General features: G+C 35.0%; 1 protein-coding gene across 2 annotated transcripts in view; it reads right to left on the bottom strand.

Moving 5' to 3' along the window:
• PRMT3 (protein arginine methyltransferase 3) overlaps nucleotides 1-20,691 on the bottom strand; it is a 139,779-nt gene extending 119,088 nt beyond the window's left edge. Inside the window, exons 1-8 of one of the 2 annotated variants that reach the window (XM_081278815.1) lie at nucleotides 20,441-20,691; nucleotides 20,033-20,168; nucleotides 18,307-18,389; nucleotides 16,889-16,938; nucleotides 16,200-16,302; nucleotides 9,556-9,715; nucleotides 7,813-7,954; nucleotides 3,113-3,178 (exon numbers count right to left, since the gene is read on the bottom strand). In XM_081278815.1, coding sequence (XP_081134941.1) covers nucleotides 3,113-3,178; nucleotides 7,813-7,954; nucleotides 9,556-9,715; nucleotides 16,200-16,302; nucleotides 16,889-16,938; nucleotides 18,307-18,389; nucleotides 20,033-20,168; nucleotides 20,441-20,468 — 768 coding nt within the window. In that variant the 5' untranslated portion in view covers nucleotides 20,469-20,691. The remainder of the gene's footprint in view (nucleotides 1-3,112; nucleotides 3,179-7,812; nucleotides 7,955-9,555; nucleotides 9,716-16,199; nucleotides 16,303-16,888; nucleotides 16,939-18,306; nucleotides 18,390-20,032; nucleotides 20,169-20,440) is intronic. The other variant, XM_081278816.1, reaches the window with a different exon arrangement.
• Nucleotides 20,692-22,354: the final 1,663 nt, after the last annotated feature.

The following is a 22,354-nucleotide window of genomic DNA, read 5'->3' as shown; positions in this document are numbered from 1 at the left end:
ACAGGGAGAGATGAATGAATGAAGAAAGGAAGAAAAACATTTTCATTTCAAGCACTTTTTGAAAAATAAACCTGTGTGTGATATAGATGCTGGTGCTATGATACCAAGTTTGTTTTATCTAATGGTGATAAAAGTAGAGTAACAGGAGTAAATTTAGGAAGAACTCTGTTGTAACTTCATAAATTTGTAAATAAATTATATTTAAATAATTTATGATCATATCCTGTTATGGCAAAAAAAATCATATAATATATATATACACATATATGAGAAATAATGTTAATTAGTAGGTAGCTAATGGGTCCCACCCCAATTCCTAACTCATTGTATATTAATGTACTGGTACTCAAAGTGTGGTAACAGGGGAAAGGACACTAAACTAGAGTAAAAAAGCCTTAGGGTTTTTAGCTGTGTGTTTTGAAACAGTCAGTTAATCTACTGGTTTGAAATAAAGTCATACTACATGTAAAATGGAGGTAAGTACTGCCTAGATATATTACATAGTGACAAAGAAAAACATGTCTGAAAATTATCTATAAATTATCAAATGCTATTTAAATATATGGTATTATATTTTCTAAATCTAGCTATAGTTTAATAAATGAATCATGAATCATTTAAATATACAAAATTTATGAAGGCACAGAAAAAATGCATGTTCTATATCATATAGAAGGCAAGGACTGTTCCAACTACTTCTGATAAGCTTTCTATACAGAAATAAAACACCTTCATTATGTTTCTAATGTTTTAAATCACAGTGTAATAAATACATATTATTTTTACTAATTTTTCCAAAACAAAACAAAAGCTCTAGATTTGTTAATTTTAGAAAATCCTTTCATAAATGTGCTTTAAGAAGTGAAAAACTGAGCTGGGCATGCTGGCACATGTCTATAATCCCAGCAACTTGGGAGGCTGAGGCATGAGGATCATAAATTCAAGGCCAGACTCAGCAAATTATCAAGGCCTTAAGCAACTTAGTGAGACCCTGTCTCAAGATAAAAAATAAAAAGGTCCGCAGATGTAACTCAGTAGTAAAGTAAACCTGGTACTAAAAGAAATCCCCAGTACTAAAAAATAAGAAAAAATTAAAAATGTAAAATATTTTACATTACAGTATACTTTCGAGAAGCAATAAATGGCAAACAAAACTCATCATAGAATGATTAAAAAAAAAAAAAACAAGTATTTTAGGCAAAGTACAAAAGAAAACACTCTGAACTTATTAACAAGCCCTTTTTCTATTCTGGCATGTTCTCTCACTTAGTAAAAGGTACAAATGGAAACAAACAAAGTAATTAAATGGTTAGTGTTTTTCATGGTACTTTAAAATATGTAACATACATAATACTGTCATAACTAAAAACTAGAAGCAAAAAAGTTCAGTTCTATAAACTCAGTAAGAATTGTTGCACATTTACAGAATATCCACAAATACTTAATTTTCAAATAATTAAACCTTATGATTACTAATACTTGAGCCCTTTCTGTATTATCTTACCTATTACAAGACAGAAGTCTACTCAGGAGCACACAAGAAAAAAGCTCCAACTTACTTTCTTAAATTCCTCAGTACTCATATCATGAAATATTGAGAGAAGAGGGCTCAAAGCCAATCAAAATGGATTTGAAAATTTTTACAGATAAGGCTCAAAAGGATATCACTTGCCAGATATCATATATCTGGTTCCTGATTAGCCAACATTAGCAATTCCCAGATCAATATATACTTCATTTCTACACAATTTATTAAGAATAAAATAAAAATCTGGGTATAATTCAAACAGAAATAAAAAATATTTACTACTAACATAATTTGCATCACTATAAACAAAGTGTTTTTTTTTAAAAAAAATACATACTAAATTGTTTCTAGCTTGAGTACAAACATAAAAATTGAAAAAATGATTAGTCTCCACTAAAATAAATAAGACAAACAAAAGAGCTATGTACAAAGAACTGATAGTAACTACAATTTTAAAAATAAAAACAATTTACCTGTTTATGAAGGGAATCAGCAAAACACACACCATTATAAATCTTTCACAATGGGTAATTCTTTGCACAAAAGATATCAGAGCACAATATAAATTTAGGACATTCCTCTCTAAGCTAAGTCACAAGTGAAACTGCTTTTTAGGAAAGACATACAAAAAGTAAAAGGCAGTCCAGATTATATCCCAAATAGCATAAAAAGTAAGAAAAGTGGTTCTCAAAAAAAAAAAGGTTTATTCACTGTTGCTAATATTATGTAAAACCTATGAAGTAATTTTAGAGAAGGATCTTTTAAAATGGAAATGAAAAAGGCTTTATAAAATCCTGATATGTTCCCAATATACATATTCTTGAAATGAGAAGCATATGGAAACAGTCCCAAGCAAAGGTATATAAATGGCAGAGATCATAATTTTTGACTAAATTATTTATAATGAAGAGGAAAAAAAAGAGAAAACCTGAACTTTCAAATAATCACATCAATGTAGAGAGAGACAGAAAAAGGGAAGGAGGAAAGGAGGAAGAGACGAAAAAGTTAAAGATTCATACAGAAGGAAGAGCAAATGATACAAAAGTCAAACATGTACATATATGCTATCACCTTTGAAATAAATAAGTATTAAAACTATAAAATATAAAGTTTCTTATACAAGGGTAAATTAATAAGGTTATTAAAAGAAAGCATTTAAATGAATTCTACCTTACAATATTTAACTCTGCTTACGAATACATTCTTAAGATTATTACTTTTAACTACTTACCATGAACTAGATTAATGATATGGGCTTATCTGATTGTGACTTGATATGGGGCTTATCTGATAAATTTGAAATTCACAGGAATTACTATAAATTATCTGGATAAACAAAGTTTACAAAGGCTCTGTCACAATAATTAATGACTTTCAATTTTAAAAAACACTATATTGACTGACAGCACCAATCAGCATTTTCGTTATCAGAATCTTGCACCATAGAGTAGCATCGTAAAAGTCTTCCATGAAATAAAGCCCGGGTATGTTAAATCAACCACTATCACAATGATGACTAAAAAGGGGATTTTTACTCCTCAAGAACAACATGAAATGTACAATTCTATTAGCCAAGCTACTCACCTTATCTTTGAAGATATGTGGATTTTGATATATAAAATCTCTGTAGCTTTCTGTTCGTACTCTGTCCTGCAGGAGAGAGGAAAACATCATGTTTATAGGGCATTGTGAATAAATAAAAAAAATCTTTGGAAGATTTTTGCCATTTTATGACACATTGCTAGTTTCTACAGCTACAGTCAACCTAGAAAATCAAGCTTTTTTTTTTCCTAAAAAGAAAACAATAAAGAATAGGAATAGCAATAACACAAAGAAAGCATTTGTTTAAAAAACACTGAAATCAAATAAGATCTATCCACATTCTTTTAAAAATGTATATATTTTTCTCTCTACATGCATTATCACTATAGAACTTCAAGTGATAATTAAAACCAAAAGATTATTTTGATCATTTAAGTAGGGCCTGGAATGTGAAGCCCAACTCCCGGCTCTACAGCTCTATTAAAATAAGGAAAGAAGAAACAAAACAGATAAATGTAAAAGTTGCAGATGCACATGAAAAATGAAGCTAAGTTGAACATGTTTTTCTAAGAAAATTATTATCAGTGCCTATCTGATTTATAATCCCATTTTATTTCTAGAAATTTCTGTAGTAGGAAATGATGCTTAAAAGCCTGAAACCTGAAAGTAAATCATTTGAACCCTGCAGCTCACATTATTAGATCCTTTACTCTCAAGTCCATGTGAACTGTGACCAAGGTAGGCATTCAACATTCTAACATTTACAATGGCTCATGAACAGAGCTCATTTCCTAAGTTGAGACACACAGAGCCTGCACATAAGGCACTTAAGAGTTTTGCTGCCAAGTAACTAAAATATGACAAAATTTGATAAAATTAAATATTACAAAATGAGAATTCTAGTTGAGGGTTTCACACTAGGTTAAAAAAAAAAGTAGTTGACCCTCTGTATCTATGGGTTTCACATTTGAGGTTTTAACTAACTGAAGACAGAAAATATTTAAAACAAATAATAACTCTGGGCACAGTGGCATGCATCTGTAACCCAAGTTACTAAGGAGGGTCAGGCACGAGGATCAAGAGTTCAAGGCCATCCTCAGCAACTGAGCAGGACCCTGTTACAAAATTATATATTAAAAAAAAAAAAAAAAAAGAATAGAAAAGAAAATGGCTGGGAAATTAAGCTCAGTGGTAAAGTTCCCCTGGGTTAAATACTAATACCATTAAAAAAGAGAGAGAGAAAGAAAGAAAAGAATTGCATCTGTGCTGAACATGTGCAAGACTTTTCTTGTCATGATTCCCTTAAAAATATTGCATAACTCTTTACATAGCATTTACAATGTACCAGGCATTATAAATAAAACAAAGATGACTTAAAGGTATAGAGCAGGATGTGGGTAGACTGTATGCAAACACCACATCATTTTATATAAGAGATAGGAGCATCTGCAGATTGTTATCCTCTGTGGGTTTTGGTATCAATCCCCCAAGGACACCAAATAACAACTACAGTTACAATAAATTTCAATATTATCAAAATGTTATACAAACCATACCCCTCAAAAAACATTTTCATGTCAATATTGAGGCTTTTAGATTTTAAGTTTAAGAATTACTAAGAGATACTAATAAACATATTAAATGTTTAAATAAATTAACCAATTATCTAAGTTTATTCCAAATGGTCCTTTTTTAAACCATACCATTTTAAACATTTTCATCTTTTTTATACTCTTCTCATCCTATAACCGGTGATCCTTGCTGAAACAAGAAAACCTACAAAGGGTGCACATCGGTGATGATTGCAGTCACTCAGAAAGCTCTCACCAATCACCCTGCCTCACACCAATTTAATCAATAGAATCCCACTGATGTCCCAACTCCACGCACAGCTGCTCGAGTGAACTATAATCTTTCATTCCAGCTCTCTCTATATATTCATATGATTTTGTTCATATGCTTACCCCAATGCAATGAAATCCAAAGTATGCCAAACACAGTACCCTGCATCTAACAGAGCTTCAATTTAAACTGAATTTTTGAAAAAAAAAAATGTAGTAAATGTTAAAATGCAAGCAAATAAAAACTAACCTTCACAATCCTTCTAAAAATTTATTCTAACAAAAAACAAACACATCAATACATATAAACAAAATTAAGAATGAGGCTAAAAGTAACAGAAAATGGCAATCGATTTTCAACTATATCTCTGGAATTCAAAAAAGGTATCTTCATCTTAAATTAAGAAATAAGGGGTTGGGCAGGACACAGTGGCACACACTGGTAATCCCAGCAGCTCTGGAGGCTAAAGCAGGAGGATTGTAAATTCAAAGCCAGCCTCAGCAATTTAGCAAGACCCTGAGCTAAAACTCAGCAAGACCCTGTTGCAAAACAAAAAATAAAAGGGGAAGAAATAGTGGGTGGGGATCTCATGAAAATCAAGGAGAGATGAGCAGAGGAAAGGCACTAAGGGTGATAGCTAGAGAGGGGGGTAAGTGATAGAGAGTGATACTGGCCAAATTATATTGTTATATTGTGTATATATTCAAATCTTTTCATTATGTACAACTGTAATGTGCCAATAAAAATTGTAGAAAGAAAAAAAAATAAGATCACAAACTACTAATAAATGTTATAATCAAAACACATGCCAACAGAAAATCCAAATCATATTCTATCAAAGCAAAGCCAATTTAAGCATAAAAATAAGTCCTATATAAATAGGGTTTCTGAAAAAAAAAAAACAACAAAGTACATGTATAATGGCATAAATTGGCATGAACATACTTTAAATACAGAGATATGAAAAATTGTGTTTTATATGTGTAATAAGAATTGTAATGCCAATAAATAAATAGGGATTCTCAATTTTTAATTACTTAATAAAAATTAGGTAATATTCTAGTGGTAGGTAATTGTTCTGGTAAGAAACAGAATAATCCTTACGATAATTACATTGCACAACAGCCAAGGGAGACTAAGGCACAGAGAATGTTAATAAGAATTCTTAAGTGATTCTCTAAAAGGGTACAGATGCCACTGGAATCTTCAACTTGGAATTATTTTTTCTTTTCTTTTTTTGAAACTTCTTAAATCTACATGTAGATTTAAGTCCAAAAGGACTTAAAGATACATGATCAGGTGTGAAGATTCTCTAGTTATTGACATAAAGATACAAATGTTCAGGACAGAGATATGTCAATGCTTGAACTGGATTTCCTTGATAATTAAACTGACAACACTTTACCTTTACTTGTCTGAAAAAGCCAACACAAGTACCATACCAAAGATATTAAAGGTTTATATCATTTAAATTAATGGGGTGATTTAAAATGACAAACACGGGCCTAGATTAATTTCTTTAAAGAAAATGTTCTATCACATGACTGCAGTCTCAGTTATTCAAAGGCTGAGGCAGGAGGACCTCAAGTTTGAGGCCACCCTGGCCAACTTAGCAAAAAGCACCCCTGGGTTCAATCCCTAGCACCAAAAAAGAAAAATAATGAATAATAGAATTAACTTGAACAATAAAATCATAAAATTAACAAATAATAAAATTAACTGAACAAAGAAAATGGAGTTAAGTCAACTTTTTAAAGCAAATTTACTGGACTTAAAATAATTTATTACTTACAAGATAGCTATTATTTATAATTTTATGCTATTACCCAATTGACAACAAAAAGCACAACCATGACATGTAATTAGTAATGACATGACATTGCTTTAAAAGCCCCTACATAATTATAATTATAATAATTATAACTTCCACTTTCATTCTGCAAAACTGACTCAACAACACAAATAAATGTTATAAAATATCCCTGGCTATCTAAAAATGCATGTTTCAGGGAAACCTAGTTTTAGGACTTCCATTAATAAAATAATCTTTGGAGAAAGAATTTAGGAAGGGACTTTTGTTGACTGGTTTTGTTTCTTTTCTTTTTTTTTTGAAGGTAAGGGTGACATCTAAAATCCCCAGAGATAATTATCAGAAAATTTACATAGCTTTCACAATCAAACAATAATTTTATGCTAGTTAGATATTTTCAAGTTTTGTTTTGTTTTTGAGATAGGATCTCATTATATTGCCCGGGCTAGCCCTAGAATTCTGCTTCAGTCTCCCAGGTGCTGGGACTACAGGTATATAAAACCATGCCAGCCAGTATTTTCAGTTTAACCAAACTAAAAATATTGCTACTTCAAATAATACTTGATAAAACATATACTTGCCAGGTACAGCTAGAACTTGACTTCTATAATTAAACATTATCATTTTGAAAATTAAAATCAACCAGATTTAAATATCTGATTTGACCAATTTAGGAAATATTCCTATGTATCAATGATATCAAGTGTAAAAGTCATATCATAACAATTATGAGAATTATTATTAAACTTTATATCAAAAATTTGCCCCAATTTAGCATTAGTATTTAACACACTAAAATTAATCATTTTCTTCAGATTAAAAAATAATAGCATAATTGCTTCTATTTAATATAAATAGTTACTCTTGCAAAGACCAAAATCATTAAGCAGTTTTTGCCAATGTCCTAAATATAATTTACAATGATCTTGAGGCTCTATAATCCTTCTATCACAAGATGAGCTATTAAACACCAAAGAGATTTAAAAAGCTGTTCTTACAGGGGGGAAAAAAGTGTTCTTGTGTATTAAGGAAAACCCTGTTCTATTTTTTCCTTTAGTATGGATGTGGCAGATTTGTGCTCTTTTCTAACCTTTAGCATTTCTTCATGTATCCCATAATGCCCGTATGAGCTGAAATAAACACCGTCCTCATCCTCCTCGAGGTCTGCAATGGCAGTAGATGACGAGCAGGTTCTGACATCTGCGTTCATCACAAAATCCTGAGCAAATTGTCTGTAATCAATTTGAAATACACCCTTGAGACAGGTTTATTGGACCATGAAAAAAGGAAAGGCTAGAGGTTGAGGAAGAGGAAGGGGGAGGGGTGGAGAGGGTGATGAGCCTCCTAAATCACCATGTCTCTTAAGCAACCCAAAGCTCCCCCTGCTGGATCTTAAGCTGTGGCATACTCAAACCCAGCGGTGAGCCGGTGAGCATTCCTTGTGCAAACCACAAAAGCAATGCCAACTGCAGATGATGGTTCTTTCTTTCACTAAGCAAACAAGCACATTTTCTTTATTCAAATTTATCATTTCTGTTGTTCTAAAATAACCTTTTTTAGCAGCTGAATCATCTAGTATATTTTAACTCACAATAATTTTTAAAACCATGTGTTAAACAGGCAGGTAGACCCAAACAGATAACTATTTACATGTAGTATATCTAACACTACCTACTCCAGCCCTAAAATTCAGCTACTTTACTGATTATGACAAACTAATAATCCGTACAATATTCAAAGGAGAGAAATACAAAGGAGAGGCAAGTAGAGACAGTGTTGGTTACAAGGTTCCCAAGCATAAAAATCAGAAACAAGGAAGAACTAAAACTGACTCTCCTCTGTCATGCAGGACATTTCTGGCAAACCATCAAATGGGTACTTAGGCAATGGCAGCTGACTCATAAATCCACCAGGTAAAGCTCTGAGGTACATGTTAAAAATACAGAATATCAGGCCAGCCACAATAGCATACACCTGTAATCCCAGCGACTTGGAGGAGGTTAAGGCAAGAGGATACCAAATTCAAGGCCAGCCCCAGCAACTTAGTGACAGCCTATCTTAAAAAAAAAAAAAAAAAAAAAAAGTGAGAATCTCAGGCCCTATTCTAGACCTCCTAAATTAGAATCTACATTAACAAGAATCCCAAGTGACTGATATGCACTTAAACTCTGAGAAGCGCAACACTACTAGAATATTAACTTACTCACTAGAAAACAACCTCCACTTACCTGATTTTGTATTAAATACTACATTATATATTTTTTAAATATATATATATATATATATACACATACATATATATACATTTTAATTATCAATAGACCTTTATTTTATTTATTTGTATGTGGTGCCGAGAATCAAACCCAGAACCTCACACGTGTTAGCACTCTATCACTGAGACGCAACCCCTGCCCTACATTATACTTTATTCCTTAAAAACAAAAATTTCAACACTGTAATTTCCCCTAAACCTAAACTATATTAATGCTTCCACTTTTAAAAACCTATGATAGGAAAAGTAAAATGAAGAAATCAATAGGAAATAGGAAAATTGAAAGGAAGACATTAAAAGCATTTGAAGGGTAACTCTGTCAAAACAATCACCTTTAATATAAAAATAATTATGAACTATATAATAGATAAATCCATAAAATTTTACATTAATTGACTTTATCCAAACTATACAAAAGTGCTGCATATCATTAATGCTACCAAAATTAATTTCTTCATTGTGTTTTCTCGTATATGAAGTGTTCTATATTCTACCTTGCCATTAGCTATGTGATCTGAAGGATCTAACAACAATAAATTTTCTGTAAGTCTGATAAATTACTTCATTCTCTGCAGATCCTCACGTGCTCTAGCTAACGCAGCTTCAGCAGACAGCGCCCTGGCTTCCATATGTTTCAATTTCTCAACGACAGATGTACTTTCACTGAGTCCATTGGGGTATGAGAATGGAACTGATGCTGGTTCATAAAGGTCTTCCACATCTAAAAAAAATAAAGGGACATTTTCATCAGGCCATCTCATAGCAATGAAATGAGTATAAATATGTTAGAAATATATATATGTATTCTAAGTGTCTATTACATTGCCAATTGAGAAAAAAATAATAAAAGTACTTTAATTAATTAAATACTTAACATCCAAACTGTTTCAATTTGAATTAAAAAGAATATGCTGTTAGTCTGTTTTCCATTAATTAGCTAAATTGAAAACATAAAGGTATCAATTATATTAAACCAAATATAGGAAGAAAAAAAAGTAGGGAAAAAAAAAACCTTAATAGGTATTGATTACCAGTTAGTGCACATGTACATCTCATTTCATCTTCAAAACAAACCAAAGATGTAAATATTTATCTCTATATTTTAGACACAGAAAAAATAAATTTCAGAAAAACTAAATGATTAGCCATTTATAAAGTCAAATAATAACTCTGACTCGCACAAAGTTGTTGTTATGGCTTGGGTCTGAGATGTCCCTCAAAAAAGTTCATGTGGCAATGCCGGAAAGTTCAGAGATCAAATGATTAGACAGCAGATTCTTCCATATGAGGGATTAACAATTTGAATGAATTTCTGTGTGGTAACATAAGGCAAGTAGGGCATAGCTGGAGGAACTAGGTCCTTGGGGGTGTGTCCTTAGGAATTATATATCTAGTCCATGGTTCCTGGCTCTCTCTGATCCTTGGCTGCCATGAGTGGAGCATTCCTTTCAGCCATGATGTTCTTCCACTCAGGGCCAGAGCAATGGAGCTGGCCAACCATGGATGTAACCTCTGAAACATGAGTCCAAAACTTTTCCTTCTCCAAGTTGTTTTTGTCAGGTTTTTTGGTCACAGCAATGAAAAGGTGACACAGTCATACAGATGTTTAATGGAAGAGCTAACATTCAACCCCACACCCATCTTCCTAGCCCATGATATTATCATTACAAATGCCACCTCACAGTCTGTGTCCTTATCTGTAGAACAGCATTTAGGTATTCCCTTAAGAGAAATCCTGGCATTTGTGACAACATAGATGAACCTGTAGGACATTATTAAAGTGAAATAATCCAGACACAGAAAGACAAATACCACATGATCTCACATGTGGAATCTAAAAAAACCTCACAGAAGTAGTGAGTATAATTGTGACTATCAGGAACTGAGGGGTGGAGAGATGGGTGGGTAGATGTTAGTTAAAAGGTACAAACTTTCAGTAATGTATAAAATTTTCATTTATCAATTATACTTTAATACATGTGGAGAAAAAAAAGATATTCTTTAAGGAGAATTAGTAGACAAAGAATTCTATATATTCAATAATTTTTTCATCCTGGCAAGGTTAAGAGTAGAATCTAAAAGCTAACATTTTATTACTGATATTATTAAATACTGGAATTCTTAATATCAAACTCTTAATTTTAATTTTATCATATATAAAACAGTAACTTCTATTGAAGAAATAATTCCACAATCAAAAGTTAAATAAGGAGCTAGGTAGGCAAGGTAGCACATCCTGAAATCCTAACAGCTTGGGAGGCTGAGGCAGGAGGCAGGAAGATCTCAAGTTCAAAGCCAACCTCAGAATTTAGGGAGTCATCAAGCAACTCAGTGAGACCCTGTCACTAAATGAAATACAAAAAAGGGCTGGGGAAATGGTTCAGTGGTTAAGTGCCCCTGAGTTCAATCCCCAGTACACACCCAGCTTCCACCAAAAAAAAAAAAAAAGTTAAACAAGGAGCTTGTGAATTTTACGAAATCCTAATGTCCACTTGGAGGTCTAATTAGCAATAATAAACAATAACAAAAAACCAATAATAAGCAATGCAAATATTACATTTTCTCCTAGGTACAGCACTGGAAGAAATGACTGTTGAGAGCCTCAGTTTAGTCGGAATGACGCCTGGCATTTTGCTAGAGGGAATGGTTGAAAGGTGACCCTGCTCCAGGATTAGGGCGGATCCTGCTGCCTGGGGAGCCCACTACTTTGGAGTTCCATTGAGTTGGGGGGGGGGGTGTGTTCTGGGAGAATTGGCTAGCGGAGCCCGGTGGAGGGAGTGTGTTCCCAGGAAGTGTGTGTAGAGTATAGGTGAGTGTTTGAACCTACAAGGCTTTGTAGGTTTTTTTTTTTTTTTTTTTTTTAATTTGTGCCCAGCCAGACTGCAGCAAATGACTTTTTTTTTTTTTTTAACTCTATTTCTTTCTGGTTCTGAGAGCTTATGAAGACACCTCTTCAGAACTGGGACAAAAGAAGCTAAGCATGGTGGTACATGCCTATAATCCCAGTGACTTGGGAGGTTAAGGCAGGAGGATTGCAAGTTAAAGGCCAGTCTCAGCAACTTAGCCAGTCCCTAAGCAATTTCATGAGATCCTGCCTCAAATAAAAAAAAAATCAAAAGGGTTGGGGATATCATGCAGTGGTTAAGCCCTGCAGGTTCAATCCCTGGTACTAATAAATAAAAATAATAAAAGCATTAAGACAAAACAGTTATGCTTAACAAACTCACAATAATATAACTAAAAGATGAACTACTGTTACAAATGCAGTGCACTATGTCACAAATCTCTAGCCACTCTCATAGAATATTGAGTCATTACATTTAAAAATGAAAGATTCCTTTGCTATTTCACTAAAAATTAAAGAGTTCAACAAAATATTTCCAAACTACAAAAATTTGGTGTACATATTTTCTACTTCTTACTACAATCCTCACTTTGTATTTTGCTTTTGAAATTATTTGAACTCTTTGGCAAGTTTCTGTTTTGCTTTCTGCTTCAGTAAAAATTAGCCACAATAATTTTTTAACATTAATCATTTGGGTAATCATTTATTAAAGGTTAAACTTAGAACTTTGAGAAGAAGAGTCAGTAAACATAAAAAGAATGGCATATTATTTTCTTTTGAGCTTTGACTTTGTTTATCATTATATTTTGGGTATCATTATATATCAACTCACAAAATATCAGTTCTTTTTAAGAGGTATACAGTACTCCACAGTGTGGGTATACCACAGTATATTCAACCACTCTCCAATATATGGGCATTTAGATTACTTCCAATATTTTGGAATTATAATGCTGCAAAGAATAACTCTGTGTTTATGTATTTTCAGAATGAGAAGGTATATCTTCAATATAGATTCTTATGAGTGATTTTGTTATTAAGTATGTACAAGTTGGGTGTTATGTTGCACACATGAAATCTCAGTGACCGGAAAGCTAAGGCAGTAGGATCAGGAATTCAAGAGCAGCTTGGGCAACTTGAAAAATAGTGTCTTAAAAAAATGACAAAAGGTAGAACACTTGCCTAGCACCAATAAGGCTCCATATTCATTCTCTAGCACTACCAAAAAGAAAAAAATGAAAGATAAAACAAAAAACCAGTTTTGCAAAGTACTATAAAATTTCCATTCTACTAGCAACACAAGAGTGCCTATCTATCCATAGCCTCATCAATAGAATGTATTATTTCAAAACTTTTTTTTCTGGAAGGTAGGATATGTTTTAATTTGCATGTCTCTTGAGTAATTCTGAACATTCCCTCATAAGTTTCACACTATTTTCATATCCTTTTTTGTGAATTACCTGATCATTTTTCCCAATATTCTATCAAATATTTGGTCCTTTGTCTCTGAATTTTTAATTCTTTATGGATATTAATCCTATATGGACCCTGTTCCAATTATTATACAAACTTTTATTTCTCAGGCTTTCCTTATTTTTGATAACTTGACCATTTTGAGGAATCCTGGTCAGGTAGTATAGAGAATGAACAATTTGTGACTTTTTGATTTCTTAGTTAGACTTGAATTACTGGTTTTTGTAAGGAAGAAACACAGGTAAAGTGTCATACCCATTATATCAAATTAAGGATACATATCACTAATATGATATCACATTGATTCCTTGGTGAAGGCAGTGTTTGCCAGGTTTTTTCACTGTAAAGTTGACTTTTCTTCCTTAAACCACAGTTATTTCTGATTTTCTTAGTTGTCTCCTTCACTAATTTAGTCATCTTTATAATTTTAAAGCCAAATACTTACCGGATGCTTCATAACTATTTATTGAAAGCAAGTTGTGTTAGTCAGCTTTTCATCTGTGACCAAAACATATGTTAAGAGCAACTTAGAGGAAAAAATCTTTATTTTAGGCTCATGATTTTAGAGGTTCCATCCACGGAAACCTATTCAGAACACCATTGTGGAAGGGAAAGGCAGAAGAAAGCTGTTCTTCTTGCCACACCAGCAGGAAAGCAGAGAGACAGTGGGAGGAGCCAGGGAAAAAAATAAAAACCCAAAAGCCCACCCTCAGGGATCATTTCCCCTAGCAACCCTCAACTAGTATAGCCCCACCTATATAGCCCCCACCCACTTAATCCATTCAAATCAGGATGGACTGGTAGGTCGCAGTTCTCATAATATAATCCTTCACCTCTGACCACTTCTGCATGAAACACAGGTATGGGGGGGTAACAATGCATATCCAAACCATAACACAAATAGAGGTAAAATGGTCAGTAGTCATGCCTGCAGCAAGAATGACGGCAAATGTCTCTTCCGACTCACCAATGGCTACAACAGAGACTGTTAGAAGACCATACCCACTTCAAGTTCTACTTCCTTTAATAGACCTCACTAAGTACTCCAGATCTTGGTTATGACTTCACAAAAACTCTTGTGGAACTTTTTCATTTACTAATGACAATAGTCTCCTTTATTAAGTATTTACTCTCTGGCAGGTATCACTACCACCTTATGAATTACGGCTAAAAAAACCCTAAACGAATATACTTTTGGATAGTTAAAAGTTCTATTGCTCTATATTCAAAGTAATCAACACACAACATTCAATAAATATCTATCATTAATCTGAATAACTTCTTTTCCGATTTGTAATCTTTTCTACTTTTCACATACCTTATCATAGTCTATCTTATATTAAAATACAGATAATTATTGGAAAAAAAAAAGAAAACACACCTATCATCAGACTGGGGCTCCTAATGAAGGGACCACAATTTTCATTTTTTTGCATTGATAAGGCATTTAACATAGTACTTTGATACTGGGAGTGTCCAACAGATGATTATGAATTTAGGAAGTCATAAAGAACACCCACTGGGCATTTGTGTCATTTATCAGAGAGATCACTTTGATTACTGAGAGAAATGAAATTAAAGGAGGGGAGAATAAAGCTGAAAATCACCAAATTTTAGAACTAGAAAGAATCTCAGAAATCTAGTCCTAATTCCTCATTTTTCAGATTCCTCATTTTAAAACAGAAAAGCTTAAGTGTTTTGTTCAAGATCACATATTTCCTAAAATCATATTAAACTTCTTAGAACCACATCACAATGGCACACAACTCAACAAGGGTACTTCTCAGGGAAATGAAAGGTATAATCAAATAACTGCTCCAATATACATTGTCAAACCATTATCTGTTAAGAATAGTCTTGCTGATTTGAAGAAAGTAAACACTACATTTCTTATGAATGGCAAAACAAACGTGAAATAAGCATAAATACAAAAAGAATATGTAATTTCATTTCTATAGATTAGCTCTATAAAGTATAAGAGACCAAGAGAATTTTCACAAGACTCCTGTATAGTAAGGTATAAATTAAATCACAGAGCAACAACTAATTCTCAGTAAACAAAATGTCTTAAGTCAATTACGTGATCTAAATATTAAACAAAAGTAGAAAATATTACTAAAGTTAGATTGTTTAAAATCATTATTTAATAACTAAAAATTATTCTCTCAAGTTTCCATATGTTTCAAAAAGTCCCATACAAAATGTTCAAACACATGCTTCTAAATTCCTCCTTGGTAACTGTATCAGCTTCCAAGTGATTTAACTTTTCTTAACTACCTGATGAGATCTTTAGAGAATTAAAAAAAAAAAAAAAAAAATCCCTTGCTTATCCATGGAGGATATATTCTAAGACCCCAGAGGATGACTGATACTGAAGGTAGTACCAAATCCTATATACTGTTTTTTCCTTTATATACACATTTATCATAAAGTTTAATTTATAAATTAGAAACAGTAAGAGGTTAACTAATAAAACAATACTATAGTAAAGTCATTAAGAAAATGGTCTCTCTCTCAAAAGGAGTTTATGTGAACACAAGCACTGTGATAATCCAATAAATACATTCTATAACCAAAATAGCTACCAACTGACTAAAGGGCAGGAAGTGTAGACGGTGTATGATATAAATTTCAGGAGAGAGAGAGCTGAATGGCACAACGTTAAGTCATGCTACTCAGGAGAGCACACAATTTAAAACTTAGGTTTATTTCTGAATTATCCTTTTACTATTTCTGGATTGCAAATGATCATGGGTAACTGAAACCAAGGAAAGCAACACCAAAGACAGGGAAACTATCTGTACATTTTCCTAAAACACTTCACTTCCATTTTTCTACAAAAGATGGTCCTATATTAATTAAAGTAGATACAATATGTTCATCTTACCAAATTGAAGCAAAAGGTCATCTTCTAATACTGGCTTCAAATATTCTTCTTTCTCCCAAGGCACTGGGTTGTATATGGAATTCATATACTCAACTGTAGGATTCTGGATGTAAAATTAATTGCATGTTTTATTTAATGCATGTAATCATGAATCCCCCTGGCAAAAAACCAGGTAAATGAAACAAAACAAAAAATCAAAATTACATTGCACAAAATTGTATCTCTATATAAGGAGCCTATATTCAACTGTTATTTTAAATAGTTCAATGCAGAGTTTTATATTTTTTGGTTTTAGGGAAAGTGACAATACATTCACTTAAGTAGGACAAAAAAAAAGGACAGTGTTTGAAAAAACAAAACAAAAAACAGCAAGGAAAGTACCTGAAATTACAGTAGAAATTACTTCTGGTTTTATAGAAACACTATTAGTATTTCTCTTTATGTGACACTGAATTACTTTTTCACACAGTACTGATTCATCTCTGGATTAAAAATGACACTTTTAAGTATATGTACACGTTTACTTGGTGTTTTGTTGTGCTAATTCCTAAAGTCCATGATTCTTACAATGTGACAAATGCTAGATTAATAACAGTTCCTTGTATACCCTTGAATAATCATTGCAGTGATAAGCACTGTAGCATTTCTTAAATTTTTAAAAAAACTGATAAATTAAGCTGCCAACTTACCTTAAGTCTAATGAAATTTATTAGCTTAATGTATCCATAAAATTCAAGTCCTAAAGGGGAAAAAAGGTAATTCAATTTTAATGAGTTTTGTTTAAATCATTTGTTCTATAAAAGCTTTTATGATTAGATAGTATAATATTTCCGACCTCTAAACCACCACTTACATTTTGAGATTTTTATTAAGAATTATAAGTAGTAATTTTGATACTTCTGAATATTTTATCTGAGAAACAACCCTAGATGACAAATTTTAAATTATTTGTTTTCTAAAGAAAAGGGGAGGGGGGTTATTAGAACTGAAAGTTTCTAAATCCCTAACTTCTTCATAAAAGTTATACAAAAATTATAATTTTGCCAAGACAGAGTATACAAAGTCTACCAGCTTTTCCATGAAGTTAAATGATTCTTATTAAAAAAAAAAAACACAAAAAAAAAAAAAACAATGAGGCTTATTATCTGGTTCTCATATCTTTCCAGAAATGAAGCAGCATTTAAGACAAAGGAAAGTAGTAATCTATTGGTTATTTATTATTTGTCAGAAGATAAATTGGTTGTTATTCATCATAGGAAATTGGTTAGTATTGAGAAATGATGTTATGAAGAAGTTTTAATAGCATAAAAAAATACCTACATGGTTAGGTATTTTTTATATATATATATATATATATATATATATATACACACACACACACCAATAATATATATATATCCTAAAGCATAATTCCAATCAGTCTAAAAGTACATTAAAAAATGGAAGAAAAAAATGAGGCTAACTTTACATAACTTACAAAAGTAGTTGTGCACTTGAATTTATGATTTATAAACATCATATATTTATTAGAGATCTAAAAACCTGTCTTTTATTTGCTATTCCTCAGTAATGTTTCTTCTAGTTGTTAACAAATAAGGAAACAAAAGACCAATTCTACATTTAGTTCGGTAAGGGAAGCTATTTTTAAATGCAACAATAGAAACATTACCTAAGTATTTTGCATACCACCTTAATTTCTTTACTCCCTTTTATTTCATACTTTCTACCAAACCCATAAAACCCAATCTTGCAGTCCTTTAAATTCACATTGTACTTGGACCTGTATGTTTTCATATGACTTACCTCATTTCCCGAAGTCCACTACCCTGATTTCCCTAATTTTGGTTAGAAAAAATGCAATCACATGCCAAGTTTTGGTTTTTTGTTTGTTTAGCTCTGAAGCCATTATAAGCTTAAACACAGTGAATTTTATCTAGAAGAATGACATTAGTTTTTCTTTAAGGGTCACCTGTCAAAAAAGCATTTCTATAAGTTGTAGTTATATATATTTCACCATATAGATTTGAATAAAACAGGGTGTGGAAAATTATAAAATCTGAACCTAAATCTCATAAGTAAATGTGTCTTTATTCTAAGAAATACTCACCATGTTTATGGACCATGCTATCAATATTAAATTGATGTTCCAACTTACAGTGTGCAAATGTTTCTTCAGCAGATGTGAATAGCCTGATAAAGAAAAAAAAAAAATCAAGCGGTGACTTCATGGAACACTGATTTTATGTTAAATATACACGTTTCTTTTTCTCTCTTTTTTTTTTTTACCCAGCCAGTTTTTTAGTTTATTTTCAATTAGGAAGCAACAAACACACTTGTAGATGTAGGACCAGAACCCAGCATTTCTAATGAGAATTAGTACTTCTGAATCCCATTTAACATGTAAAACAATTATCCACCCTTTAAATGTCAAGTTATTTGCCAAATAATATCAGTAAAATTATCAAAAGTTTTATGAAAAAGAGCTCCCATTGATAGAATTTGTTTCTCTCAAAAAGTCAAGAAAATTCCCTACTTGAGATTTTTTTTCTCCTCCAAGTGTCAACTCTTGGTTTCAGAGGCTTTGATCTGACACAGCTCATCTGCTTTTAGAAATAAAGCATAAAATGTAATTTTACAGCTGGCACATTCTCTAAGTGCCATATTTCAAAAGTGATCTTGTATTGTACCTGCATTTCAAATACGGGGAGGACCAAGCCTCTTTATTATGAGACCTGCCAAACTAAAGGATACCCAAGATAGGAATATACAGCAGAGATGCTGCATTCCTCTTCCATGTGCCTAGCACATATGCAGTGTTTAGTTTTCAACAAATGTTTACCAAGATGGGTTATCTGCAGTACTTATGTAGTCTACCACAGAATGCTGCATCACTGATGTCCTCTCTCTCTCTATGACTTTATGATAACTAGAGTATGTGCAGACTTTCTACCTATCCAATGAGGCTACACTCCAGAACTAACATACCACCAATCAGGACTATGCCCAGATATAGGGCACAACAGACAATATTTATTAAAGTAATGATGACCAACACAAATCGGGCCTCTTTCGTGTTCACTTAACCATAGCAACCAAAGCCAAAGTTTCTTGAGAGTGAGGCAGAATTTTAAGTGGAATATGTTTTGGGGAACAACAACAAAAACACCACACCTTTGTGACCTTGAACAAGTTATAGACATTGCAATCTCTTTTCCTAAGTGAAAAAGGCATCTATTCCTTCCTCACCAGATGGGGAGCCACTACTTAAGAAACATGAACTAAGACCAGTTAAATGGCTCAAAGTGAAATGTTACCCCTGAGAAGCTCTGGTTGGTCAAGGAATTACAGGACAGTAAAAATGGAAAGGTCCTTAGGGATTACCTAGTTCAGTGTGGCTTCCAACCTTGAGCATGTATTTAGTTAACATAGTATCAAAATGTGTCCTTATAAAAAAAAACATAAGATTCCTAGATTCCCTGATTTAAAGGAATGGGGTGAAGAGTTTAGCATCAGTATTTAAGCATCTTTGGTGGAAAGGGTGCACACCAGATTTGGAAACCACAAATCCAATCCAAAACCGTCTCATTTTACACAGAGGGAAGAAACTGAGGCCGGTTGAGGGGATCAGTAGGATAACCTGGCTTCCAGTTCATGGCTCCTCCCTCTAAACCACCGTGGGTCTTCCTCTTCTACACGCCATCACCCCAAAGCACTGGTTCAAGAATTCAAGGACAGGACCGGTTCAACTCTGAACCAGTCTTTCCTTGCAGAACACACAGACCCCAAGCGACGGGGCACCCTAGGTCTGAGGCTGGGCGCTGAGGTGGACGAACCTGTTACAGAACAGGCAGGGGGTCTGCTGCTTGTCGTGGGGGAGCTCTGCAACGTCCTCATCCTCCCAGGCGGCCTCGTCACCGCTGTCCGACAGTTCTGGCAGGTCCTCCTCATCCTCCACGGCGCCCCGGCCGCCTAATACACGCACAACGATCAGATCTGCCTGGGACACCAGTGCGACCCCGCAGGGCGAGGAGCGGGGCGGGCGGAGGGCTCTCCCTGGGCGAGCACTGCCCCGCCCCGTCCTCGCGCGACCCGCACCCGGCACCTCCTCCATTCTCCCTGCTAGGCCCCGCCGCCCGGGACCGCGTCCTGGAGGGCGCGCGGGAGGGGGCGGTCCCCCACCTGCCCCACGCGGCGAGGCCTGAAGCTGGGAGAGCCCAGTGCTGCGGCGCTGGGATACCCACCGGTAGCGCCAGACGCTAACGAGCACATGGCGGAGGCGCCGAGGGAGCGCGGCGTGCCTGGGGGCGGGGACCGGCAGGCAGCGTGCGCGCGCAGCCGGCGCCGAGCCCAGGGCCGGGACCCCGGGAACGAGCGCGAGCGCGCGACCGGGCCAAGGTCCGGGACGGAAGAACCCTGCAGATGCCGGGGAACTCGAGAGCGCGCACCAGGCCACTAGCGCTTCCGGCCTTGAGGCCGCGGTACCGGTCACGTGCGATGGGTGGGCAGGGCGGGGCGAGGGTTCGGGCCCCACCTCCTCCTGCCGCAGGCTTGACGCAGTGCGCACCGCGGAAGCTTGGCAACGAATACTGGATGTTGCGTGCTTGGAGGTAACTTTTGCCTGCTGCTCCAGCACCAGTAGGCCTTAGCCGGAGCTACGTGCCCGGCTAAGAAGTGGAGAGACGCCGCCGCAGCGGTTTTACTGGCGCGTCGCGTCGTCTGTGTCCATTATTGCTGGGATGAGAGCTTAGTGGAGAGGCACCCAGCCCGCGGCGCCCTCTGGTGGCGTAGGAGGCTAATGCAGACAAGGGCTGAGCCACCGGCTCCCAGGTCCATGCTGAATGCCGCTGGAAAAAGGAACTTCTGTGAATTAAACTACTTTCACTTGTACATCAATAGTGTGAGTGCACCGGAAACACCAGATGGGGCCAAATGCCCCAGGAGGACCCGCGACCCGCACCCGACACCTCCTCCATCCTCCCTGCCAGGCTCCACCTGAGAACATGAACTAGAGCTAGTCTACTGGGTTTGAATCCTACTTCAGCCCCATGTATGGTCTCTTTTGAGTAAGTTACCTGCGCTAACCTGAGGGATTTAGTGAGGATAAAACGAGTTACGCATGTTAAGTACTTACACAAAGTGTTAACTTTATCCTCAACAAGGAAAACAGGTGACTGGTGTAAGCAAGGTTTGCTATCAGATGTTTAGAAAAAAAAACGTGCTGGCTGCTGTGTGGGGAAGAAAACAAACTTGACTTATGGTCCCCCCCCCCCCTTTTTTTTTCTTCCTCATACTGGAGGTTGAATCCAGTGGGTGCTTTACTACTGAGCTATATCTCTATCCCTCTTTTATGAGACAGGGTCTCACAAGGTTACTTAGGGCCTGGGGAAGTTGCTGAGGCAGGTCTCAAACTTGTGATAGCTTCCTTAGTCGCTGGAATTAACACTTTTGCCACTGCACCTGCCCACCTTTTTTCCTTCTAAACATAGAGTTGTCTTTTGAGTGGCAGCAGTTTCACCAGGTAGGGTCAAGCTGAAGTCCCAGATGCTAGCACTGTACTTGGTATGTTTAAATTGATGACCAAAGCCTACTAGGCCCTGCATGATCCTGCCTAACATTCCAGTTCAACTCTAGTCCTTTATCTGGGTCCCAGGCTTAAAACTTTTATTTATTGCTCATCACTGAAAGCTCTACAAATGGTAGATCTCCCTTCTGGTCTCAACCAGAAAGACTTTCCTTGCACCACCATTCCTAAAATAGGTTCCTCTGTTATTGCAGAAGCAACAAGTTAGTTTTTTTCTTAATGCCTACCATGATTATTTGATTGTTTTATTTATTTACTTACCCACAACAGTTTATACTATAAGGATAAAGACAATATCTTTTTACTTTCATTTCTTCACATATTAGGTGACCTAGCCCATAGAATACATTTACTGAATGGAAATGAGAACTTGCGTATTACTAAACTTTTTTTCTTTTTTAATGTACTCATTTCTTTTAACTATAAAAATCCTGGAAGACAGAAACCATCAAATGTTAGTTCGGATGCCCCATTTTATTGTAGGAAATTACCAGAACATATGCTGGTTTCCTTGGGCTAACTTGTTCATTGGAGGTATTCCCAAGGCCTGGAAATAAACTTTTAAAAATTTTTT

This window comes from Spermophilus citellus, assembly GCF_964194105.1.
Source record: "Spermophilus citellus genome assembly, chromosome: 2".
Taxonomy (NCBI): domain Eukaryota; kingdom Metazoa; phylum Chordata; class Mammalia; order Rodentia; family Sciuridae; genus Spermophilus; species Spermophilus citellus.
This window is presented reverse-complemented; position numbering and strand designations above follow the sequence as displayed.